Raw genomic sequence first — 25,630 nt, forward strand, 5'->3', positions numbered from 1 at the left:
CTTCCGCAAACAGAGGGCTGCGAGCTTCCCCGTTTATCGGCAGATCAATGCGGCGGCGGACTTCTGCTTCTCATTTCCTGGCTCTCTTTAACATTTCCGACACCTCTGACATTTATGAGTGATTGATCGGCGTCATGACGGCCAACAGCCGCTGCTCCGCCGCGGAGTCCCCGGGCCTGGAGACCCAGCGACGTGAGATCGAGTCTCTTCTACGGGAGTGCGAGCTCCGCGCTGGGGAGAGCTGGTGAGAGTCCGACCGCCTCTCCGCTCCACACATACACACACACACACACACAGATAAATACGGTGACAGGGCTAACAATTATCTCCACACGGGTAACGCTGCTAAACGGTGATTAACCGCTTTAACTGTGGGGTGGAGCAGCTTTGGTGTGGTTGCTGGAGTTTTTCTGGGACGGTTTAACGGCTCAATGCTACGTGTTAGCCGTGTTAGCTTATGCTAAGCAGGCAGACGTTGCTCTGACCTAGCATGCGCTGTTAACGTTAGCCTGTCGACCAGCTATCTCCGGTGAGGCGTTCAGGGTCGCCTCGTATCCCCCGGATCGTGTGTTTATTTATCACCGAAGCCGAGCCGGTTTCAGTCCCAGTTTATTCTCCTCTGGGCGACCTCCTGCTCATTTAGGTGTTGGAATGCAGAGCAGGGCCGCCAGTAAATATTTTCAGTTTCATTTTCCAGTGAAGAAGGAAAGATTTAACACTCTGTCACGACTGAAAGTGAAATAGAAAAATATGATTGAAACATTATCAGCAGGAATGATATTTGTAAATCAGCTGATCAGTCAGCTCTTCATCAGACCGGCTTTTCAAAATAGTCTAATTAGTTCGTCAAATAGTGACAATCTATAATTTATTAACCTGTTTGTGGACTCTGAGTTTTCATCTGTCTGGTCTCATATATACCGATCTCTGTCCACTTACTCACAGTTAATATTTTGCCCTTTTAAAAGGAAAGAAAGTTCCAGTGAATTAGCTTTAACACCCAGGTGAGGTGAGGACACGAGGCAGGAGTCTTTGTGGACTGTGATGTTCACAGAAGACATTGTGATTTGAAAGACAGGTGGCTGAGCTTAAGGTGCTCAGATCTTCACAAGGAGTGAGCAGGACGGGCGGGAGTGGAAATGAGTACACAAGCTCAAAGTTAGAGAGGCATGGTTGCGATGGTTTGGACACGTGCAGAGGAGGGATAGTTGATATACTGGACAAAGGATGGTGAAGACAGAGCTTCCAGGCAGGAGGAAAAGGGGAAGACCTCAGAGAAGATTGATAGATGTAGTGAAGCAGGACATACAGATGGCTGGTGTGACAGAGGAGGATGCTCAGAGGTGGGATGGGGTGGGCAGGAGGCAGATGATCTGCTGTGACGATCCCTTGTTAGGGGCCGACTCCACAGTGTAGTGGTTCAGACCGTTTGTGCACACCGCAGGAAACACAATTCCCTCTGGTGCCCACGAGGAGCAGCTGGAAGTAGCTTTATTTCTACGTTTTAGGCATCAAAAAGAACTTGGGTAGGCTATCATCACACATCCACGACAGTTTGTTTTTTCCTTGTTTGCTCGGTGAGATTAGATTTGACTGCACAAACAGGAGAAGCGTGCAAAGTCCACACCATGAAAACGTCTTGTTTCAGCCAAGTGAACTTAGCTGAGCAGAGAGTAAAAGCAGCGTTAAATGTTATTACAGCGTTTTTATTTTTCACCTTTTCTGGATGGATGGATAACTCTTCAGAGTTATTTCAAACTTCAGCAGACACTGAAGGATTCAGCGCTGTGTGAGTGCAGCCTTTATTAAACCCGGCAAGTCTTTGAAAACACGTTTTTATTTCGAGTTATTTCATTTGTAAAAAGCTTTCAGTGAAATATTGTTTTATTAAAACATTTAAAAGACGATGACGGTCAGTGAGAATTCTGCTGCGATCACAGAAAGTACCTTTAAAGGGAAACTCGGTGTGTTTACGGGTGCAGCGAGCTGCTGATTAACTGAAATGCTGATTGACAACGGCTGCATCAGACATGCGACAGGAAATAAACAATAAAATCCAGACGCTGGTTAGAACACGCCCCTCATCCCTTCACACTTGAAAAAACCCGACTTCAGGGTCTCAGAAGCAGAAGCACCGTGACTCTGCAGGTTTGTGGCGCTGCAGAGTCAGACGTCACCGGGATTTACTTTCTGTTCAATATGCAAATAAATCACAAAGCAGGCCAGCGGCTGCTCACAGGTTTACAGTGAGGCCATCCAGGCTGACAGTTTGATGCTTCTGCTCACATTTACTCCTGCAGGAGATCAGCCACAGATGGAAAATTATTTATCCATACAAGAAAGTGCCAGCTACATTTTTTATGAAGCGTCGGCAGGCAAAGCGGTTTTCTGTCAAACAGGAATAAAAGAATAATGAGTCCTTAAAAGCAGAACAGCACAGAGGCCGAGCGCTGCAGTCTAACCTCTGAGGACTGATGCTGCGATGGATTTTCATTCCAATCCAAACCATCAGATTTATTAACGCCTGCCACTGTGACGCTTCCTGCTCTGCTGCTTTGGTTTTAGCAGCTTTGGTTTCACATCTAATTTTGGAGCAGGTCGTGTCTCTGCTGCAGCTTCAAATATGACAGAAAGTCTCTGGTTTGATGAAAACAGGTTAGAAATGTGGGATCATGAAGTGATGACTACGTTAAGCTCCGGCTTTTGCTTCTGGCCACAAAGAAAGCAGAAGAAATGCCAAACGTTAAGATTACCATGAATTTATTTTAGCAAAACATCCGATATTTGCTGCTTCTGGCGTCTCAGGAGCAGCGATGTCACACCAATGTGAACTGTTTACGGTGATTTATGTAATCTGTTCTTGATTTCACATTAGTGTGATTTCCCAGCCTGCTGCTTTTGTTTGGACTGTTCTTAAAAAGAAAATCCACTAAAATAAAACCGTGACACAGAAATAATGTCTCTGACACATCATCCTGTCACTTCATTTTTAGGCAAAAATAATGAAAATAACGACTCATTCAAAGGTTTTGGTGCCTTCATCAGGATATTTTGGGGGTTTCCACATTTTGGTTGAAGAAAACAAATGATCAGCAGCCACTTTGTTTCTTTGTTTTGTTTATCAGGTATTAACTGATTATTTAAGTAATTCTTACTCCCATTCCTGGCAGTAATCTCAGGTAAGACGTCGATTCATTCGTGTTCGGCTGATTCGTTAGCGGTAAAGTTTATGATGGAGGCAGCAGTGTTTTATGAATGTGTCCTCAAAGAGCAGTGTAATAATGTGTGTGTGTGTGTGTGTTGTAGGTATGTGGTAGATCGCCGCTGGTTTGACCAATGGAAGGAGTTTGTGGAGACTGGAGATCAGAACTCGACGTCTTTCCCGGGTCAGATCGACAACGCGGAGCTGTTCGAGGGTCAGTTACGCTTCGTTTGCTTCAGCGAGACACAAAATGATTTGTTTCCTTGAGCGAAGTGTCGTGTCCTGCTTTCAGATCTGGACTCGTACCACCTGAAGGATCGTCTGGTGGAGGACGAGGACTTTGTGCTGGTGCCGGCAGAGGCGTGGCACAAGCTGCTGTCTTGGTACGGCATGGTGGACGATCAGCCGCCGCTAGAACGCAAGGTAACGTCACCACGCGCCGCGCGGTACCCTGAGTCCAGAATGAGAGCGGAGAGTTTTTGTTGGTGAGGTTTGAAACACATAACAATGAAAAACCTCCCCTGATGTAAATCTGGCTGCTCTCGTCTTCAAGGCGTCTCCTCGCACAGCTCTGCGCTGCTTGTAGTCTGGCTGCTGTGTTTACATCACTTCCTGGAATCCCTGTTTTGCATCTCTTTCTCACATCTGAGCGCCGCCGTCAGACTGAGGATCAGTGCTGACCCCCGAGGGCGGAGCAGCAGGGCAGGAACGTCACCGTGATCGTCACTCTCTCTGTTTCTCGTCCTCCGACTGTCAACGAGTTTTCCTGTAATCTCGTGAGAAAGGACGAGTCTTTTAAGCAAAACTAGTATGAGCTTGCCACTGATATGACGGGTGGAATAAAATGAAATGATACAGAAACAAGAGGGCGAATGAAAACGTTGACTTTTTTATTAAGCGGCCGGGATAACAGACTCGTGACATGCTCTCTTTTCCTGGTGAAGTTTGCGCATCGTTTTCATGTAACTTCCACGTAAATTCAGATATTTTAAATCATGATGGTCCCGATCCGTCCTTAGGCAAACATTTGTCTGCACGCCATCACCGTCTTTGTTCGCTACGTGACAGATTTGGCAAATTTGTCTGTTGACTGAAATAAAACTTCACGATGAAGACTCGTGTTTCTGATGAGAAGCAGCAGCAGCAGCCAGAGCTGCACGAGGAGGCGAGGAACAGCAGCGAGCAGAGAGCTTTATGGGCAGAGCCGTGAACTTTTACCATAATGAGTCTGCTGGCAGCCACGCTGTGGTGAGCCGACCCTCAACTGGTGACAGGAGGAAAGTCCCAGCAAAGTAAATCATTCGCTTGTGTGAAGCATTGGTTTAATGTTGGATCAAAGGGTAGGAAGCAATATTAGTAATGGTTATGGCTCAGACAGGTTAGTGTAGTGACAACTGTGTGTGTCTGTGTGTGTGTGTGTGTGTGTGTGTGTCAGGTGGTGGACCTGCCCAGCACTCTGAAGGTGGAGGTTTACCCCATCGAGATCTTCCTCTGCCTCCACAGCAACATGGAGAACGCCGTCACCACAAAGTTCAGCCGAACCGACAGCATACGTGAGTCCGTCTGTAGCTTTGTGTGTCGGCGAGGTTAATGCTAACGAGAGGAGAGGTTCACGTTTAATCGGCCTTTTCTCTCCCTAAAGACAAAAATGCTTCGTAGTTTAGTTACTTTCCCAGACTTTCTAAACCACACTCGTCCAAACCTGCCGGCTGCCGGTGCATCCATGTCATCCAGGTGACTGCATGTGGCAGATTACATGCACAGGAGCGGCTTCACACCGCGTGACGCAACAGAAACACAAACAAAGGCGGCAGACAGAGTTTGGAAACGAGTGAATAACCGCCTGGTAACAATGAGCCGATAAAGCTCAGGCTACCCAACCTGTTCTCAACCAACTAGCTGTGAAGGGGAGCTGCTGTCAGTTCATTCAGAGGTTACCTGTTTAGGTAAGGAGAAGGCGGGACCTGCTTTACATGTGAGCTCATTTTCTTTTTATGAATCAGATTCAGTTTTAGAGCAAATTTGACAGCAGCAGCTGTGAAGCTGTGTGATAAATACATATATACAGTGATAAAGAGGTCACTGCTTAGTTACTTATTACTGAGGAAAACTGAAGCCTGTGAAAGGTCGTCTCTCTACAAACGAATAACTCAGAAAGATTTAAAGACTAAACCTGATGACATTCACTCATGAAACTTCACCTGAGGACAGATTCCTCCGTCACCACATACAAAGTCACGCTGCGCTGCAGTTTGTTGGGTCGCAGCATTAATTAAAGGAAGTTTAACTTCCGCGGCGTTGCAGAGTTCTCGCATCAGTTTCAGTGCTGTGGTCTCTCTGTTTCACGAGCAGGAAGGGGGCGGTTCATCACGAGCGTCGTGCTAACACGTGTTCGTCTTTATGTTAACAGGAAGCTGATGTCAGGGGCAGAATATGTTCCCCTGAGGGTTCGCGAACAGCTGTTTCAAACACGGTGCTTCGTGTGTGTGTGTGTGTGTGTGTGTGTGTGTGTGTGTGTAGACTCGATCCAGAGGGCGATGTGTCAGGCCTTCTCGGTACCTCCGGGCTCAGAGTGCCGCCTGTGGATGAAGAGTTCGGACAGCAGCTGCGAGCGTCTTAGGAACGTGCACATGAGCGTGCTGGACGCCTGCTTGAGCTCGGGGATGGTGAGCATGACGCTACAGTCTTAACGTCGCTGCATGTGTGGAATAATTCTCCTCATAGCACCACTCTAAAATAACAAGCTGTCCACCTCAGAGATAAGCTGGAACGTGTGTGTGTGTGTGTGTGTGTGTGTGTGTGTGTGTGTGTGTGTGTGTGTGTGTGTGTGTGTGTGTCAGACGGTGATCATGGAGACGAGGAATGCAGACGGCACCTGGCCGAGCTCCAGGCCTCAGATCATGTAAGCGCACTCGCCTCTCTCGTCGCTGTCATCCTTCTCCACGTTCCGTCGTCTCTGCTTTTCTTCACCTGCTTACTTTGAGTTTTTTTGCAGGAATTTTTTTCTTGTTCCTTTTTTTATTTGTCATTTCCTCATCTTTGATTTCACCTCTTCCTGTTTGGAGAAGTTGCGTGATACCATCACCATCGTGATGTTTGTCTGTCGCTCTCTCACACACTAGATGTCACAAAAAGTGTTAAAATGCTTCCTTCATTGACTCGACTGTTGATCTGAATGATGAAATGTTAGGACAGCTGTGCGCTTTAATGAATTCAGCTGGTCCGAGCATGTTTCAGCTGACTTTCCCACATATTTGGTCAGCTGACCCTTTGTTTTGGTTTCCTGTTCAAGAGCAAAAAGGCGTTTCTGTCACCGTAACGCTGCTCAGGTGTTGTAAATGCTCCCGTGTGCGAGTCTGCGGCTGACTCTGTTCTCGATTGCAGGAGGAACTCTGTGGAGGAGCAGGACTCGTACAGAGGGCAGCCGGGCGTCTGTGGCCTCACCAACCTGGGCAACACCTGCTTCATGAACTCAGCGTTACAGGTTTAAACTGATCTTTTTTACTTTGGTTGCTACACCAGACACATGGATCATGTGACAGAGAGAGATGTCACATGGCTGAGCAGGTGACGTCCATCAGGGCGGGGCCTGGGTTGGACTCCAGCCGGGACCACTGACACAAATACCTGATACTTGCGAGTGTCAGTCAGTCCAGACCATCAGCACCATTTGTATGAATGCAAACCCAGCACTGACGATGTTGCTGCGTCGAACATGAATGAAAACAGGACGCTGTGATTCACAAACCTTTTGTTTTTATCTTCTGCTGTAACCAAATATGTGTTTTTGTGATTTTACACGGCGTCCCGACGTGTTCTGTTTTTATTAAGTATGCAGTGACTTGTTGGTCGTGGCAGAGGCTGCAGGTTTCTTCCTGTTCAAAGGGAGTTTTTCTTCCCACTGTCGCCAAAGTGCTCATAGGGGGTCATATGACTGTTGGGTTTTTCTCTGTATGTGTTATTGTAGGGTCGACCGTACAGTGCAATGAGGCGACTGTTGTTGTGATTTGACGCTGTATAAATAGAATGATTTGAACTAGTTTAGTTTGTAATTGGACATTAGACGCTTTTCTTCTTCTTCCAACTTGTGGTTTGTCGTTTGTGCTACGGTCCCGCTCGACTAGAGAACCAGATTAGAAGACTTTTTTGTTAGACTGAAGCTTGTTTTCATTTTGGCGCCTTCAGTGAGAGACGTTTGCTTCTCTTTCACTCGTCACTCTGACTGCAGCTTGAACGCCGACACGTGTGAGCTGCTCGACACTGAAATGATGCATTTGGCAGCTGAGTGTTCAGGTACTGTTGAACATGTGCAGGGTGTGAACCTCAGAATAAAGCGCAGGGTTCGTCCAGACATGTGTAACTGTCTAAATATGGCACAGACTGTATGTTTTGGTTGTTTTGTAAAATAGTCACATAAAGGTTTTCTGCATTTCCTGGCAGAGGTGAAATGCTGCAGCGTCTTCCTCCCTGTGTCTGATCCCTCTCGCTCTGTAATTATGTTGCTCTGACGGCGAGCTTTGTGAAGGAAATCCCTGGTTCATCAGAACTCGAGGACATTTGTGCATCGTTGAAGTTCTCTAACTGGATTTTAGCAGTTTGTTTCGCAGTGAGTCATGAAACCTGCTCGGTGCATAATTAACACCTGTGTGGTGTCAGTGTTGCTCCTTGGATTTCACTTGGAGCTGAGCTTCGGTTTAATATTCACTGAAAACATCACTTCATGCACGAGAACACTTTTTTAACGTTTTAATCAGATGACATCACTGCAGCGTGCTCTGACCAGGCGGCAGCAGCAACGTTCTTGTGTAAAATAATAAAAGCAAACAGTCGTCCATCTCTGTGTAGTTTTATCCCCGGACTAAAGGATCTTTGCAGAACTCGCGGTTCAAACGGTTTTCCTCTGGCCCTCGAACTCCTCAGTTTATCCTCGGGCTTAAGCAACTGTTTCAGCTCCTCCCCCCTTAAGCTAACTCTGTTCTGATTGGCTGCCCATCACTAACAGATGTGTAGTAACTCCTCGTGTCCTCGTCTCTCTGCAGTGTCTGAGTAACACCCCGCCCCTGACGGAGTACTTCCTGCAGAACTCCTATGTGGATGAGCTGAACTTCACCAACCCTCTGGGAATGAAGGGAGAGATCGCCGAGGCCTACGCCGACGTCATCAAGCAGATGTGGTCAGGGAGGCATTACTCTGTGGTGCCGCGCGTCTTCAAGGTAGCCGCACGTTACCCTGACAGGTGTCCCGTTACACTCGGGTGTGTTTCACCCGTCGAGCCAAACAAACACACTGACGTACCCTAAAGCTGAGGCTGCGACGCGTCGTCCAGAAGAGCCGGAGTTTGTGACTCGGCACGACAGAAATGACACGAACTGACCTGAAAACATTTTAAATGAACATTTTTAAGTGTGATTACATTTACACAGGAAACTAAAACAGATATAAACACAGACTTTATTATCCCACCTATTACAGCAGGACAAGCAACAGGAGGAAATGTGAAATCAGAGATTTAGTAGAAAACTTTTGTCTCTATTTTGTTCCCAATTGAAGGAAATGTCATGAAATCCCAAATAAACTAAACTATCAATGCAAAACAGAAAAACTCAAAAAGTAAATGCATAAGTTCAGTGAAGTGAAAGTCAAATGCTTTATTTTCATGTCCCAAAACTTCTCTGCTACTCTCAGTGTTTTACAGAGCACATAAATATCTAAATATATACTAAAGGACGTGTGCACATATTAGTAGGCTGATGTTTCTGCAACTAAACTAAAACTTGAAAAATGAAACGTTAACATCCCAAATGTACTGAAGGAAGAGCAGAAAGCTACAAACGTAGAAATACTTCTTGAATTTACTTCTTTTTATTTACTTAAGTAAATTGTAGTAAATTTACATGCAGTGGTGTTGGGCGTAGGTGAGAGACTGGGGGGCAGGGAGTAATCTCAGTCTGTGTGGCAGAAGCTTCGGTCTGACTGAAGTGGTACGTTTCCCTGCTTCCTGTTTATGTGCAGACGAAGGTGGGCCACTTTGCTTCTCAGTTTCTGGGCTACCAGCAGCACGACAGTCAGGAGCTGCTGTCCTTCCTGCTGGACGGGCTGCACGAAGACCTGAACAGAGTCAAAAACAAAGAGTACATCGAGCTGCGGGACGCCGATGGGCGTCAGGACCAGGTGAGCGGTGCCAGAGCAAAGGCGTGTGATGGGCTTCATTTCACTTCCTGTCTTTAAATTTCACCTTTCAGTCATTTTCTATGTTTGAAAGCGTCTTCGTTGGTTTTAGCTGTGATCAATTCAGCTCCTGTTTAATCTGACAGGAAGTGGCGGAGGAGGCGTGGCGTAACCACCTTCGGCGGAACGACTCTGTGATCGTCGACACTTTTCACGGCCTCTTCAAGTCCACGCTGGTCTGTCCAGAGTGCCATAAGGTTTCTGTGACCTTTGACCCATTCTGCTACCTGAGCGTCCCGCTTCCTGTCAGCAAGGAGCGTGTCATGGAGGTGTTCTTCGTCTCCCTGGACCCGTACGCCAAACCTGTCCAGGTAACCGCTCATCACTGACCGTGGTCGTGTACGTCTCTGCAGTTACACTGAATAAATGTTTCTGGTCTTTGGTTCTCCTCTTATCCAGGAAAATTCTAACTTCTGTGATGTGCGTGCGTGCGTGCGTGCGTGCGTGTGTGTGTCTGCAGCATCGTGTTGTGGTTCCTAAAGCAGGAAAAGTGTCCGACCTCTGCTCAGCTCTGTCAGAGATGACCAGCGTGCCGCCCACTCAGGTCAGTGTGTGTTCAGAAGGTTTCGGTTCGGTTAAACACACTTTTAACCTAAACTGAAGATTGTGATCACGTGCAGATCAAAAGTGGTTTCACTGGCTGCACATTAATCCAGCCTTTGTATGTTTCTGGCTTCAGTTTGTAACGTGTGAACTCTGTCAGGGCAGCTTGGCACGACTCAGTTCAAAATAATCCTTCTTTATCTTACACTGGGCCTCATTTCATCCTGTATGAAGCAGACTGTCCCTTAAAGCTCCTCCCCCTGACTTTGTGTTCCAGATGGTGGTCGCTGATGTCTTCAATCATCGTTTCTACAAGATCTACAACATGGGCGAAAGTCTGAGCGCCATTCTCGACCGAGACGACATCTTTGTGTAAGGAAAAAAAATCAGTCCTCTAATGACCAAACACAAAAGCCTTTCTGTGACTCACCTGCTGAACCCGTGTTCAGGTACGAGCTGAGCGTGCTGGAGGAGCAGCCTGAGGAGCAGGTGCTGCTGGCGCTCTACCTGAGAGAGCGCTCGCACTACAGAGACTACGGCTCGGGCGGCGGCTCGTACGGCACGTCGCTATTCGGACACCCGCTGCTGCTCAACGTGCCGCGCAGCAGCTGCAGCCAGGAGGCGCTCTACAACCTGTTCCTGCAGAGACTGGCGTGAGCAGAACGCACACACACACGCACACACACGCACACACACACGCACACACACGCACACACGCACGCACACGCACGCACGCACAGTTTTTGAATATACTGAGTTTTGCTGGGCGGTGTCGCTGTGTGTGCAGGCGCTACGTGCGACTGCCTGATCCGTCTGAGGAGTTGGAGGAAGAGGAGGAAGATGATGAAGAGGAGCTGTACAAGACTCAGACCAACGGCATCAGTGATGGTATAAATCTTTACTTTCTGGTTCTGAGGTCTGATGCTGCCTTTCGTTTCATGTTGTCATACACGTATTTGTTTGGCTCCTGCAGTGTTTTTTTAACTTTTCCTCGAGCAAATATAAAAAACGCTGACACAACGACACAACGCGTTCGTGCGCTTTTCACACGTTTTATCTGGGCTGAGTGAGCTCTGCAGCTGCTGCTTTTGTGTTGTTTTCTCAGATGACGAGCAGGAGGAAGTGGAGCCTGCTGGCCCGTCCCAGACAGATTACTCCTGCGGTGACGCGACCCCCAACAGGAAATCAGACGGCAACACAACAGAGCCACAGGCTGAGGAGAACCACATTCAGCCTTTACCGGACCACGGAGACCCCGGTGAGAACAGTAACGGCTCCCAGAGCCAGACGGAGCCCGGCTGCAGCGGAGACGCCAACAGCGCCGATGACATGGACCCCGGCGAGCAGTCGAGCGGTCCCGCAGGAGCCGACCGCAGCTCAAAACCTCCAGCGGAGCAGCCTCATGAGCCAACCGAGGAAGAAAATGAAGAAGACAAGCAGGAGGAGGCTTGCTCTCCCAGCCCGCCAGCCAATGAGCATCCGGCTAAGAGGAGGGCGTGTCACGTCAGGAGGAAGCGTCTGTTCAGCATCCAGGCGGTCAACTCCAACGGGACGACCGAGAGGGGGATGGGAGAGGGAGGAAGCGCCGTGTCCTTCAGCTGTGAGTGTGAACGCACAAACACAACCTCTGTGACATCACACTGATGTCACTCATCAGTGCGATGATGATGATGATGATGATGATGATGAAAGAGCCTCAGATGAGAATGAATCAGAATAAAATGAAAACATCTGAGTGGAGCCATTTGCTGCCCCTCAGTTCAACCTTCAAGTAAGCTTTCTTCTGATTGGCTGCCTCTGCTAAACAGTAGGTTTGAACAGCAGATGGGCGGAGCACAGCTTTCGGCTAATGGGGATTATTGGTAGTTACTGGAAACTTGAACCATGCTTAACATGGATCAGTGCAGCAGGAAAGCAGAATAACCATGTTATCAGACGATGTCACATCCTGTCGTCAGCGTATCAGCGTAGCTCACGCTTCCTTTGTCTCTGCAGCTCAGCCCTACGTGGCCATCGACTGGGAGCCCGACATGAAGAAGAGATTCTACAACGAGAACGAGGCTGAGGTCAGCGCCAACATTTAACCCTCGATAAAGCACAGCCTGTATGTAACACATTCACAGGGCGTGTTCTGAATAACTGAGGGTCATGTGTTCAAATACAAGTGGCACTGAGTGGGTCACAAAAACAACATGACCTTATCTGTTGGTTCATTTAGAGACTGATCTGAATTATCTGGTGTCTGGTCAGTGGTTTAAACAGAGGCTCTAAACATCCAAGGTACAAGAACAGCATCCCTGTAACATCTTAACAGGCTGAGTGGTTTGAGGACGTAATTTAACACACAGGTGCAAACAGAAGGACTCTGACTGCGATGAAACCTGAATGACAGACGTTTGACACTCATTTGTCTTCTTGCACCTCTGACATTAAAATCTGTCTTTCCTCCTCCTGTGTAGAAGTACGTGAAGCATGCCAGCATGGAGGTCCCTCAGCAGCACATGACTGTTCAGCTGCAGCAGTGCATCGAGCTGTTCACCACTGTGGAGACGCTGGAGGAGGAGAACCCATGGTAACACACACAGACACAGTAGTGAGAGTCTGAGGAGAGCTGACCACACGGAAACCAGTGAGAAGTAAACTGGGGGACAAGCTCGATTAAAAGACTAAATACTCTGAAGGTTTCACCTGTTTCAGGTAAAGACCAGCACGAAACATCTGCGTCTGTAACGTCCAGATCCAGGGTGGAGCTTCTGTCCCGAGTTTGAAAAGCAGATGCCGTCCACGTTTTCATTTCAGTGGTGTTAATTTAAGCTGCTGTGGTGCTGGGTGATCGACCTCGCCCAGTGCCCTCTAGTGGTAGCCCTGGAGTCAGATCACACTTTCAGTCCAGTCAACAAAAAGAGTGTGGGCATGCTTCAAGGTTTTACATTCATCAACATGTAAAATCTGATGAACTGAGATGCTGGGCAGCATGGTGGTGCAGCGGGTAGCAAGGCTGCCTCACAGCAGGTCCTGAGCTTGAATCCAGTCGGGGTTCTCCCCGATTACTCCGGCGTCCTCCTGCCTCCTGCTTGATTAACCCAGCAGCGGCGTCCCCGGCATGATGAGATATTCTTTGTTTGCTGTTGTTTTGCTTCTTTGACTGAATGATGAAAACCTGTCATTCAAAGCAGCAAAATAACACTCAGGAGTCGCAAGTTTGATTCCCATCCGGTATCGAAAAAGGGTCCTGGCTAGACGCCCCGTGCTTAAAAAAACAACAACCCCTGAATGTCGCGGCTACATCTGCAGCCTGTCCGCAGTTGGGACACAAGCATTTCACTACATGTTCAGTATATGTTGTACTGCGTATGTGACAAATACAATTTGTATTGTATTAAAAACCTTTACACTGCACAGCTTTACTGCAGATACTCACATCTGCTCCGTGTGTGCGCTTCAGGTACTGTCCGGTGTGTAAGAAGCACCAGCTGGCCACAAAGAAGCTGGATCTCTGGTCTCTGCCAGAGGTTCTCATCATCCACCTCAAGAGGTTCTCCTACACCAAGTTCACCAGAGAGAAGCTTGACAGCATTGTGGATTTCCCCCTCAGGTACGCACGCACGCACGCACGCACACACTGATGGAGGAGTCGCACACTGAAAGCTGACATGTTCATGTTACAGAGACCTCGACTTTTCCGGCTTCCTCCTGAGGAAGACTCTCTCCAGTGAGGAGCCTCCGAGCCGCTATGACCTCATCGCCGTGTCCAATCACTACGGAGGACTCAGAGATGGACATTGTAAGTTTGTCGTTCATGTTGTGGTCAGCGATTTGTTTGTCGCATGACTACATGACTTTAACCATCACGTGTTTCTGCAGACACCACCTATGCGAAGAACAAGGACAACGGTCAGTGGTATTACTTTGACGACAGTAAAGTGACCTACGCCACAGAGGACCAGATTGTGGTCAGTACCCCCGCCCCCACGCTCTCTCGCACACACCTGTTCAGTCGGATTTCACTCTGATCTTGTCACCTGACTAATGATCGTTGGAAGCAGCAGCGCGTTGTCTTTATTTGAATCACACCAACGTAATGTTTGTCTGCGTCTCTCCTCCCACAGACCAACGCTGCCTACGTTTTGTTCTACCAGCGACAGGACAAGATCAGAAAACCCACACTGCCCGCCCCCAACACAGGCCCCACCTCCTCCAGCCAGACGTCCAGTGACACTGCTTCCTGCAAAGACGACGAGGATGCCGCAGAGCTGGGCGCCGCCTCCAGCATCACTATGGAAACAGAATGATTGAGTAATTTGGTTTTCTCCATCAGAGCAGCCTTTTCTTTGGTTTTCGTCTTTATTCTTTTAGAATTCTCAGTCTATTTATTTTTTTAATTTTATGGTGACGACACTTGAACTTCCTCTAACGACGTCTCTTCATTCCAAGTTTCCAAAAGCAGGAAAAAGCACATCAGCAGGCGGAGCTCGCAGCTCCTCCTCTGCTCCTCCTCCTTCACCGTGAACTCTCGACACTCAGGTAGTTTGGTGCACAAAGACTGAAGGTGACGTTTGCTGGAGGGCGGAGCTTAAACTCACACCTGAATACAGAAAAGCAGTCTGCTTCCTGCTTCAGGGAGGAACTGAACTCTGGCATTTAAGCTCTGACTGTTCACATTTATAAGTTCATCTCCTCTTGACTCAGTTTTTGTAATCTGACATTCAAACGTTTGAAAAGCTGTTTAATTAAAATCATTTGAATTTTTCTGGATGTCTGATGCTCGTCCAGGTTGGGAAGACCAAACTCCAGATTAGCGCGCATTCGGGAGACTCTTTGGCCAATCAGCAGCAGTTCTGCAGTCAGCTGACTTTTTCTTTTCCTTAAACTGTATATAAAAGACAGACAGTCTCATTATAATCACGAGCGAGGCTTAAACAGCGACTCATCGAGCAGCGTTTAGTGAGGCCACAGAAAGTCGCCCCCTGGTGGTCGTTAGAGGGCCGATTTAAAATACCAGCATTAGTTTCACTTTCACACATTGTTTTATTTCTGCGGTCATGCCAACGTCTGCGAGATTTACCACTAACAGAGGTCAGAGGTCACCGCACACTTTCACCTGCACTGAGGTCATTCCAGTTCATGTTTTTTCCCTCTTTCCCTCAACAAACACGATGCCGACGGGCACCGGCGAACGTGCCCACCAGCATTCGTTTATCTGGGGTAAACCTCGCAGACACTCATGCGTCAGCTGACTGAAGAGGCCGCGCTGAGTGCAGACGAGTTCACGTTCACATTGTTGCATTTTCCACATTCAAAGTTTTTACAATTATTCAAGCTGAGCGAGTTCGAAAAGCCAGTTTCTCGTAGCAAATGTTTGAGGCAGAAATGAAATAATAAAAGTTTTTAAGGTCATCTTCCTAAGACACGTTTAGGAAACGAGCACAGAGATGGTTTCAGTTAAGGCCTTAATTCGCGAGCAGCTCAAACCTGCGACGACCTTTTGTATTTGCTGTAAAGTGTTCGTAGATGCACTGATTACAGCTTTGATCCGAGTCTAAAACAGGCCAGTCTTTTCTTAAGTTGTTGATTTCACAGCGAGTTCATGCTGAATCTGATTTAACAGAACTAACGATGATCAGACTGACTTTATGATATTAATGCAGTGATTTTTTTTATTGTAAGCGCCTGTAAAAACACCATCCTCTGAACTAAAGGACTGAAGTTTGTTTTTCCCTCCGAGTTTCGATTCGTCCTGAAGCGCAAACATTTGTTGATCTGACATCGTTTAAAAATCCAGCTCTGAACTGCAGCTCAACGTCGACCTACGACAGATAAAACTATTAAATACTAATCCATAAAGCACAGTTTCACTTCCTTATTTCTTCTTTCTAAACAGGCACGCCTCAGTCGCTCGCTGAAGGGGGTTGTGGGTAATCAGAGGATCAAACAAAGCTGTCAGGGATGAGAAATGAATTTTTCTCTGTATATTTTGGTTGTTTTGTTTCGGGTATTTATTGTTTTAATGGAATAATTGCAGCTGTCACATGACTACGGTGGTGTGGGACATTTTTCGTATTTATACGCAAACCTTTGATTCAGGCTGAAAACACAGGACGGGTGTGCGCGTGCAGAGGCGGGCGCAGAGCGAGCTGCTCACTGATTTTTAAACCAGCGCTGTGTACAGTATTTTTGTATTGTAAGTAATGTAAGATTAATATGATCATTCCTGGGTGGAGCAGCAGGGAGGCTTGGGGTGATTTCTTTCTTTGGTCTTCCTGTCAAATATCAGATGAGAATATTTTATTGTACTTCAATCTTTTGATATGAATAAAACACGATTATTACCAGACATCCAGTTTTTCTGTACTCTTGGCTTCTGTCTCGTTATTTTAGCTTTAATTGCGTGTGTGACGAGGAGGACGCGCTCACACATCGTACAGGAGACGCATCCGTTTTTAAAATGACCACAGCTGAACGAGAAGTAGAACCAAGTTATCAGCTAAGGCGAGCTTACTGCACGGAGCACGAGGCGCACAGACACACGCTCATCAGTGCTCCATAACAACCACACCAAACCCCAAAGTTCACTCAGCACATCTGGAGCTCAGACTTCTGTAAACAGCACAGCAGCCGTATGATTGGTCAGATTATTAAAACAACACAAAGACATGCACGACTCAGACGTTCAGATACAGCCACCTGTCATTCAAATAGGCCACGCCCCTAAATTTGAGCTTTACTAAAAATTTAAATTGATCTCAAAACATCCAGACACCAAAAACTGTCAACATGTTTGCTTCATGTGAACCTTTAACACAGGGACTCACTGCTGGAGCCTCTAGTGGACATTTGGGGAATTGCAGTTCTTTTTGCAGGCTTTGTTTCACTGACAGTCTTTTACCTTCCTCCACCCGTGTGTGGAGCCACACTGAATGTGTTCCCACCACCACTGAAACAGACTCAGCTTACCGGGTAAAAGCAGAAAAACAAAGGCCGGCAGACTCAGGAATGAAGAGCTGAATGATGAAAGGATGAGAAATGTGGTTAGTTGTGATGGCACCTTTATTTCACTCACTCCATGCGTCACACCACAGCATACAGAGGTACATCCAAAACGTCCTGCGGGACGACATGAAGCCTTCGCCCGCTTCGTCCTGTTGTAAACGTTCCAGCCGTTTTTTTAAAAACGATGCTTCGGTTTCCAGCGTTGCTCCGGAGAAACGTTTCAGATCTCAGCAGGTGCTCAGCCTGCCGGTGTGGAGGATTTTAAAGCTCCGATCTGTGTCCTAAGTCACTACTTCCTGTGTAATGGATTTGGACTTGAATCGCTGAATTTAGATGTAAAAATGTGTAACTTAAACACCCACGACACAAACATCATTTCAAAGTAAAATCTCAAGTACAAATAAAATCTTTTCTTTTAGATTTTTCTCAAATATAAACTAACAACAACCCAGGGAAGATCCGGAGCCCGGCTCGAACTCCAGGAAACGTACAAAAGCTGAGAGTGAGCGAAGCGCCCGGGGCAGCAAAGAGACGATTTCAGAGGCAGCTCCATAAAAATAATTCTCTGTGTTTAAATCCTGCACTGTGAAAACTATCCCGGAGCCTTCAGGACAGACTGAGGGGAGAGCAGGGCGGTTCAGGAACACCCCCGGGATTCCAGCGCGTCCTCGTGGTCCTAGAATACAGCAGACTTGTCCTGGCTGAAGAAGCCCCCAAAGTTTAGGTCTTTGGACATCAGCTCCTCCTCCACGTTCTCCAGCGCCCACTTATGTTCCACGACCTCCAGCGCCTCCCACTCGCTCTGAATCAACAACAGGGACACGAGTCGCAGCATTTAACTCCACAGTGACGATCACTTTGTCTCAACAGAGCTTATCTTTATATTTTTACTGTAGTAACATTTTTGCAGCATTTTACGTTTTTTAAAAAAAAAGTAAAGACAAGATGATAGTTTATTAAAGTTTAATGAAATCTGCAGATTGTTTCGGTGAAGTTTAATAAACTCCTTGCTATCTAAAATATAACAGGACACCGGAGTAAATTCTCCAGCATCTCACACTTCTGATAATCAGCTGTCTGCTTGACGTTTATTCAGCTGTGTGAAAACTATAACTTTAATCTCAGCCAAACCGATTTACTCAGGAACAAATAAAATACTAAAAAAAGCCAAACAATAACATTTTAAGTTATCTAAGTGACTCATATATCATGTTTAACCTGAGTAGCGAAAGACGGCGGTGGGTTTGAAAACGATTTGCGGGGAGTCCGGTGTTCTCACGGCTCTAGTGAGCCTTGCCCCCGCCTAGCTAACGAGCTAGTGGGTAACAGACGTCTCCGAAAACGTCGGAGCGCTTTTGAAAATATGTGGTGTCCTGATAAACTGAGCAGATATTTGAGGTTTACACAGCTACATTCTCGCCTGAAAATATGTTAAACGTTTATTTTGTGACCCAGAAAGAATAATAAGAGTTATATTAAAACTAACTAGCTGCCGCCATTGTTGGAAACTGAGCTGGGCTGCGCTAGAGCTGGGCGATATGAGATTTTTTCATATCACGATATGTTTTTTTCATTTCAGGCGATAACGATATCTATCACGATATAAGCCAAATAACTATATTTGTAAGATTTAAATGTGCCGTTGCTCACAAGTAAAATGTGAAATAATCAGCAGCTTGTTTTGATTTAAATATTTATTTCCCATAATAAGTTCAACAGGGTAGATGTACTTAAGGAACATGAGACTTTTTCAGATAAATAAAGGCAAATATTGCAAACTACACAAAAGGCAGCCGCTAAAGCGTTTAAGTTTCAAAATAGAACAAATGAAACAGACTAAATTGTCAATTCCACTTAGAAACAAAATATTAATTCTAAAAATAAATCTTAGTTTGTTTTACAGAAGAACAGACAAAACTGACTAACTTTTGTCAGTATCAAATAAACTGAGAACTAAAAGGAAATTCTCAATCTCTCCTTGTTGTATAGCTGAGCTTTTCAAACAGTTTTAACAGTTACTTTAGTCTGACAAAAGCCGAATGACGAATTAGCGCTTCCAGTCAGAGACTGAGGCTACGTCCACACGTACACGGGTGTTTTTGAAAACAGAGATTTTCCGTTTTCGTTTTAAAAAATAATCCCGTCCACACATAAAGGCAGAAATGAAGGAAAACGCTGCTATGAACATGCCAAAGCAGCAGGTGGCGCTAGATTCCTAACCGTGCAGAAATGTTGGCCAATCAGAAGTCTAGAAGCCTCGGTGGGAAAAAGTAAACAAAGCTGGGGCATAGAAGCAGAACAGAGTCGTATGTGTGGAGGGACAGTAACTGTGTGTATATGTAAGCATTTAAACACTGCAGAGAGTAGAATTAACAGTATTGTAGAAATTCATTTCACCGAAACAATAACGTGGCGCACAGTGTGACGCATGCACCAGTTTATTGTATTTCCAGACTTGCTTTCGGCACAATTTACAGTGTAGCTACTCTGTTTTTTGTCAGACTTGAAATAGCCAAAATACCTTCAAACTACGGAACTTCTATGGCTCTTCCGTTCGACAATCTCTCCGGCATTGGAACCATCATCTGTTTTCTCTTCGGTCACGCTCGGTTGATTTTTCTAGTCGGCACACTCATTTCCTCCATTACCCGCTGGCTGCTTCCCAAACAAACACACGTGCGGCTTGGCACTTGTGCTGTACGTAACAAGTCACGCGACGTGACGCTGCGGCTGTGATTGGTTCGGCTCTGCGCTACTGAATTTGGATTGGCTGACCTTTTTTTTTTTTTTTTTTTTTAATTTTTTTTTTTAGAGGACAAGAGCGGCGAGGTCTATCGCGATAGCTTAATTTCTCTATCGAGTAAAAGTTATATCGCGATACATATCGTTATCGTTCTATCGCCCAGCTCTAGGCTGCGCTATGAATTCTGGGACACAGCTTCTTCTTCTTCGGGGTTTAACGGCAGCTGGCATCCTTGTACATGCAGTGCTGCCATCTTCTGTTTCAGTCCGTTATTACACTCTTAAATCCTGCTACTTATTCCTGCGTCTCTCAGGATCTTACAAAGCTTCAAACGACGCGTCGACTATTAAATCAGTCGTCGACGATTTTGATAGTCGACTAATCGTGGCAGCTCTAGTGCTGACTGATATTAATCTTTAATAGGGCTGTCAAAACTGAGAGCAAACAAAACAACATGCCCTCTGCTTAGTTTAATTGGTCACATGACTGCATTACATGACTAAAATGTGTCATCGTTTTTGAAAAGGCTCCGTTTTCGCTGTCCACACTGCACCGTGAAAAAAGGCATTTTCAAATGTATCCGCTTTGGAGAGCGTTTTCAAGACGCTGCGTTTTCCTCGACCGAAAACGCCGTCTCAGTGTGGACGGGAGGCCAAAACGGGGAGAAAAAGATGCGTTTTCAAACGAAAACGTATTAGTGTGGACATAGCCTGATCCTCAGGCTTCACTTTAAATGGGAGTTACTGGGAGGATGAAGGCTTTGCCCACACACAAAGTTTAGTGTGGTCACGAACAAACGCTGTTATTCTTTCATAATTCATGTTTCACTTTGGAGAGGAAACAGACAATCAAAGCAGCATTTTTGTGCAGTTGTGTGTAAATGTCACCTTGAAGGCCTTGTTGGGGTCAGGGGGCATCGCCATGGCAGCGCCTGTCATCTGGTCCTGCATGATCCGGGACTGGTCAGCAGCTGAGAGGGAACGCTGGCGTTAGTCCGTGAAAGGAAACAGAGCTGAGCTTTACGAGAAAGTGAAACCTCACCGTTATCCTGACCCAGAATCAGGCTGTACATGCTCCTCAGCCCGAACACGTTCAGGAAGTACCAGGACGCCGAGCTCACCCTGCAACATCAAATCACGTGACTTTAAAGAAGCTGCATGTCAGGAAGTAAGCTGGAAGGAAAATACTCCTTCATGAAACTCACAAATAAACTTTCATCACATTTCATTCACACATCAGGGCCAAAGCAACAGACTGTAAATAAAAGACAGATGTATGTCGTGTTTGATGCTTTTGAAACTGAATAAAAATGAACTGAACTGTTTCTACGCTGCGGATTACAGCGGTAAATGTTTGCACTCTGATCTCTGCTGTGCTGCATTCACGGTCTGCTGAGCAGCTTGTGCGTTTCAGTGTTCAAGTTGAGTTTTTACCATGAGGCATCCAGCGACAGCAGGTCGATCCCTCTCTGCAACATTGGCTTGAACCTCAGCGTTAACGGGAACGGCACCTTAGCTGTGAAAAAAACATCGGGAACCAGTGAGACGAGTCGGACCTGCTGGGCGCCGCTTTGTTTACAGATGTGATTGTAGTGATGCGCATACGTGTCAGGTATCTAACAGCGCTCACAGATCATTCCTAAACTGTGTGTGTGTCATACATCAGGATGTGGACAAACTCACTAATGACGAATCCAGAGAAAGCCCAGTTGATCCATCCACCAATCACAATCATGGGCAGGACGTTGGTCAGGTTTCCCTTCATCATGTCTACCATCATGCTAGAGTCTGCAACAAACAACAGGCTCAGAGCACGGCTCCACTGACGGATAAAAACATCCAGATTCTTTCAGCTGCAGTGAGATGACGAGTGTGTTCCCTCATCATCTCACTGCAGGTGTTTCCATAAAGTTTAACGTCCAGGTGTGCGTAAAGGAGACTTATGAGGCTGATTTCCATCCAAAGATTATAACCACACTGTGACTGAAGGAAGCCTAAAACAATACACATCTGTTGTAAACGGACGTAAACAAAGACCGCAAAGGTAGCTAACAGACAATGACCTGCAGTGGTTCGATGGACCTAAACACACAGCACGGGAAGATGAAGGATGATGAGCTTAAATCCGACCTCAATCACAGGTCATGCTGAGGGTCTGATGGGCGGAGACAAACACAGGGCAGGAAGAAGACGCAGAAGACGGACTGAACTTCAGATGACGGTGATGTCATAACTGCGGGTTCAGTCCGTTTAAATCAAACTGTTTTATTCACTGGAGATGTCACTCAGGTGTGAACCAAAACAACTGTGCTGAGGAAGTGGTCTCAGTCAAATAAACACCTTCTCAAAGCCAGGTATGCTTTGCATTCTGGGACGTGTGCATCGGTCAGTAGAGGTAACTAGCCTCCACATGTTGCCCCGACATGTTGCCCTACTAGCACCTTCTTCTTGTTGCTTTTGCTGCTCCCGTCTGAGACACAGCTGACCAATAATCAGAGCGAACGCTCTCACAGGTTTGAGTTTTTATCTGGGTTAAAGGAAAAAACAAAACATGGAAAAAAAGCTACACGTTTACAAACTTGTCAACTGATTAAGAGCAAAGTAAACGAACTACAGACGTCTGAGGTGATCCATCCATAGCACGAGGTTCGTTAATGCTTCTCCCTATGCAGACGTCCCGATCCTGAGCTTAATGTCCACTGCGAGTTCACAGGCTGCAGTATCACAGTGAGAATTTAACAGACTGAACATGAACAGAGCAGCTAAACCATTTCTGAGGGACTCGCGTCTGTTTAGAAACCACGAGACAAAGAACTGAGGCGCGTTAAAGACGAGAACCAAAGAGAAACATTTGCACCCTCCAACAGATCATCAGTTAGTTCACACAGGCAGACCTGGTTATAATGAAGGGACGATCATGTGTTCAAACACACCTGTCATGGGGTTCTTGGGGACAACCTTCCTCTTGGCCTTCTTGAAGAAGCCGGTCTCGGCGTCGTTGAAGTAATGTTTCCTCATGGCGAAGGACTAAACCAGCGGAGACACTTCACTCAGCGAGTTTTACACTTCATGCACTCACAGTCAGACTGTGACATTTAAACACAGCTGATTATTTAAAGGATGATTTTTTTAATGTCTGTAACTTCTAACAGAACAGTCTGTGGTTACTTTGCAGACAGACAAACATCCGCTGCTCTTCATCAGAAGTAAATACGATTTACACATGATGCATGGAATAAGGACCCACAGAATAAAGAATACGGAGGATGTACTGAGGGGAAATTTGACGCCCTCAAGCACAGGGTGTAAATGTATTAATATGTAATATTTTAGGATAAAGGTCAAATTCTACCTTAAACCGAAGGGGCTCTCACCTGTCGGGGAATGTACTTTCCGTTCTCTCTGAGGATGCGGCTGCGCATGAGCACCTGGCTGAACAGAAACATGAACATGGGAGCGGTTAGGGTACGATGCTGCCCGGGGCGCCACTTTCACTTCAGACACACAACATGACTGCGAGGAGAGCTCAGTCAGGGATCATAACAGGTCAGATATGAGCTGAGCACCTGAAGGCAAACAGTGTTAACTTCAAACATTTTTTAGAAGTTCTTCTTGTCGACTGGTCTGATAAGTAAACATGGACGTAATACACAATAAAGGATCCTGTAAACAGACACAGCTTAAGTTTTCTTATGAGTCCAAACACAGCAGCTCTATCAAAGCTTCTTAACTGCGTAAAAACGAGGTAAAAGGTAACGATGGACTCCCTCCCTCCCTCTGTTCTTTGTTACTCCCTCGACCAGTGAACGCAGCACGGGTCAAGCTGCGTCTGGGTCCTGACACATTGTTGATCTGCAGCTTATGTAATGGCTATATTTGCCAGCTAAAAGGGAAACAGGTTCACCATGACCTCTGTGAAAAACAACACAACAAAACCCCCAAAACCTTTTACTGCCGAGGGGTGAAAAAAAGAAGAAGAGGTGAAAATTCCAATATATGTGATCAGGATGCTCAGCGAGTCGCAATAATACTCTTACGTGACTGATACTGCAATATAATTGTATTACTAAATCTGCTGGTTCTCTAAAAAAAGAAAAAAAACAAACCTCTGTGTGTGTGTGTGCTCTCAGACTCACCTGTCAGAGACCTGCTCCAGGTTGACTTTCTTGTCGCTGTGGAGCAGCTGGGTGACATAGTGTCGGATGACCCCAACAAAGAAGGTGACGAACACGATGGGCAGGACCACCCACATCCGAATGCTGGAGTCCAGCAGGAGCTCCGGACCGGCCATCGCTCTCTATTTAACCCACGATCCAAGGACAGACAGGGAGGCGCTGAGGAAGGTGTACCGGACAGTTTGGAGGAGGAAGTACAACATGAAGTGATGCTCAGTGTTAAATCATTTTACTAAATTATGAAAACCTGAACCTCAGCATGCAGAAATAAAGTCTCTCCATAGTATCTGAAGGCTCAACAGTTCTTATTTTATCAGCATGAACTATGACACACATGTGAACACATGCTGAGCTGCTCTCTCCTGGTTTATTTCAAAATAAGAGCCTGGAGAGAATGAGCAGAGGGTATTTTTACCCCGACAATAGCACGATATAGCGGCTGAAAGCTTCTGCACATCACCGCGCTTCCGTGATCGACACTTCACTAATAATCCTTCTTGTTGTTGGACAATGATTACAAATCGCTCCGACTCCTAAATTAAATTGTGTGAATTAAATCCGCCGCTGACCTACCGGCAGCTGAAACGTCACGATAACTGCTGTTTCCTTTAACGGAGCTAAGAGGTGCTAACTACACGAACCTGTTACTGACCGCTGACCTCTGCTCATTCATTGCTCAGCGGCTACAGTTAGCATTAGCCCGGTGTAAACTAAACGCAAAGACAGCTAAAGGTGCTAGCTTGCTAACTCAGCGGGTTACTCGTGTTAAATCTTCAGCTTTAAATGAGCGTTTGTACAAAGTGACAGCTTCTGCGGCCGCACAGGTGAGTTTAATAAGTCCACCAGGTCACCACTGCGTGAAAATAATCTGTAATTTATGTTGAAATGACCGTAACTCACCACATTTATGAACTTTGTTAAACAAACTGCACACGCGCAGGAGTTAGAAGAAGAACTTCCGGTTTACCGGAAACGGAAGATTATTATTTTATATTTTCGAAATCAATTTTAAAAAAATTAATTCAATAAATCACATAAAATTGAAAACATTTTTTTTAAAATTTTCATTAAAATGTTAAAGAAATGAATCATTCTGGAAAAATGGGCCAGACTGAGATATTTAGATAAAGTTGCAGGTTGTTGAAAGAATAAAAAATATAAACTGCTCAAAAATAAATAAATACAATAAGAGAACACAACATTTTATGATGTTTCCACTAAGCGTTGTTAAAACCTTTTGTTCTCAACAAATTACACAGTGCATTTCTGTAACGCTTGAATATTTATCAAGAGCCGATATGTGATTTAAGTGTTCCTTTAATTCTCTGAGCAGTACATAATGCTTGATACAAAGTTGTAATCGGTCGATTGTTTCTTTGCTGTAACAATGCTTCCCGCATGTAAAAACCTGTTTACTTCCCCTTAAATGGCGCCATATTTGTGAGGAAGGTGCATGTGTGGGTTGAGCAGCAGTGTTGAGTTTGTGGGTTGCACCCATGAAAAACACATCTTCTCTGCCACAAATGTGTCACCATTTAAGGGGAAATAAAGAGTTTTTCCAATAGTATAAGATTTAATGTTTGACCAAACACAAATTTCCTCACTTTTTGTGCTAAGATTATTTAGACTCTGTAATTTAGTTATTTGAAAAAAGCTTCACACAGTTCACGTTTTTTGGTAAATTTCTGTGTGAGAACCAGCTGTTATGTTTTCACATTAAAAGCTGATGAGAATATTGATGATAATACAC

General features: G+C 45.8%; 2 protein-coding genes across 4 annotated transcripts; one reads left to right on the forward strand and one right to left on the reverse strand.

The window, feature by feature from the left end:
• The first annotated feature begins 8 nt into the window (after positions 1-8).
• Positions 9-16,309, forward strand: usp11 (ubiquitin specific peptidase 11). Of its 3 annotated transcripts, none has more exons than XM_085343952.1 (21): positions 9-244; positions 3,307-3,416; positions 3,495-3,625; positions 4,638-4,755; positions 5,723-5,868; positions 6,043-6,104; positions 6,587-6,686; positions 8,242-8,415; positions 9,215-9,373; positions 9,517-9,741; positions 9,891-9,974; positions 10,251-10,345; positions 10,423-10,626; positions 10,761-10,861; positions 11,079-11,573; positions 11,969-12,039; positions 12,433-12,545; positions 13,419-13,568; positions 13,642-13,757; positions 13,838-13,926; positions 14,083-16,309. In XM_085343952.1, exons 1-21 carry the CDS (start codon positions 135-137, stop codon positions 14,263-14,265), a joined length of 3,036 nt encoding a protein of 1,011 aa, XP_085200078.1. In that variant the 5' UTR covers positions 9-134; the 3' UTR covers positions 14,266-16,309. The 3 variants fall into 3 exon arrangements, 2 of the variants coding, with proteins under 2 accessions (XP_085200078.1, XP_085200079.1); XM_085343953.1 differs by lacking the exon at positions 9-244 and adding an exon at positions 1,664-1,789; XR_014904995.1 differs by lacking the exons at positions 13,642-13,757; positions 13,838-13,926; positions 14,083-16,309 and having other exon boundaries at positions 12,433-12,670; positions 13,419-13,464.
• Positions 16,310-17,004: 695 nt separating this feature from the next.
• On the reverse strand, positions 17,005-24,833 carry LOC146611445 (ER membrane protein complex subunit 3). The gene is made up of 9 exons (XM_085344276.1): positions 24,781-24,833; positions 23,842-24,039; positions 23,080-23,137; positions 22,639-22,732; positions 21,389-21,493; positions 21,140-21,221; positions 20,748-20,827; positions 20,594-20,676; positions 17,005-17,765 (listed from the first exon to the last, which is right to left on the reverse strand). The coding sequence occupies exons 2-9, from the start codon at positions 23,994-23,996 to the stop codon at positions 17,640-17,642; spliced, it is 783 nt and encodes a 260-aa protein (XP_085200402.1). The 5' UTR covers positions 23,997-24,039; positions 24,781-24,833; the 3' UTR covers positions 17,005-17,639.
• Between the last annotated feature and the right edge of the window lie 797 nt (positions 24,834-25,630).

The sequence above is a fragment of the Diplotaxodon limnothrissa genome, linkage group LG20 (genome assembly GCF_057381915.1).
Source record: "Diplotaxodon limnothrissa isolate DT_005_m linkage group LG20, D_limnothrissa_male_GT1.1, whole genome shotgun sequence".
In the NCBI taxonomy this organism is placed as follows: Eukaryota; Metazoa; Chordata; class Actinopteri; order Cichliformes; family Cichlidae; genus Diplotaxodon; species Diplotaxodon limnothrissa.

Coding starts and splice junctions, on each gene's coding strand:
- usp11 (XM_085343952.1), top strand. CDS start 135: ATGACGGCCAACAGCCGCTGCTCCGCCGCGGAGTCCCCGGGCCTGGAG. Junction 3,626..4,637: donor AGCCGCCGCTAGAACGCAAG/GTAACGTCACCA, acceptor TGTGTGTGTCAG/GTGGTGGACCTGCCCAGCAC. Junction 9,742..9,890: donor CGTACGCCAAACCTGTCCAG/GTAACCGCTCAT, acceptor GTGTGTCTGCAG/CATCGTGTTGTGGTTCCTAA.
- LOC146611445 (XM_085344276.1), bottom strand. CDS start 23,996: ATGGCCGGTCCGGAGCTCCTGCTGGACTCCAGCATTCGGATGTGGGTG. Junction 23,138..23,841: donor CTGGAGCAGGTCTCTGACAG/GTGAGTCTGAGA, acceptor GTTTCTGTTCAG/CCAGGTGCTCATGCGCAGCC. Junction 21,494..22,638: donor CCCCAAGAACCCCATGACAG/GTGTGTTTGAAC, acceptor TGTTTGTTGCAG/ACTCTAGCATGATGGTAGAC.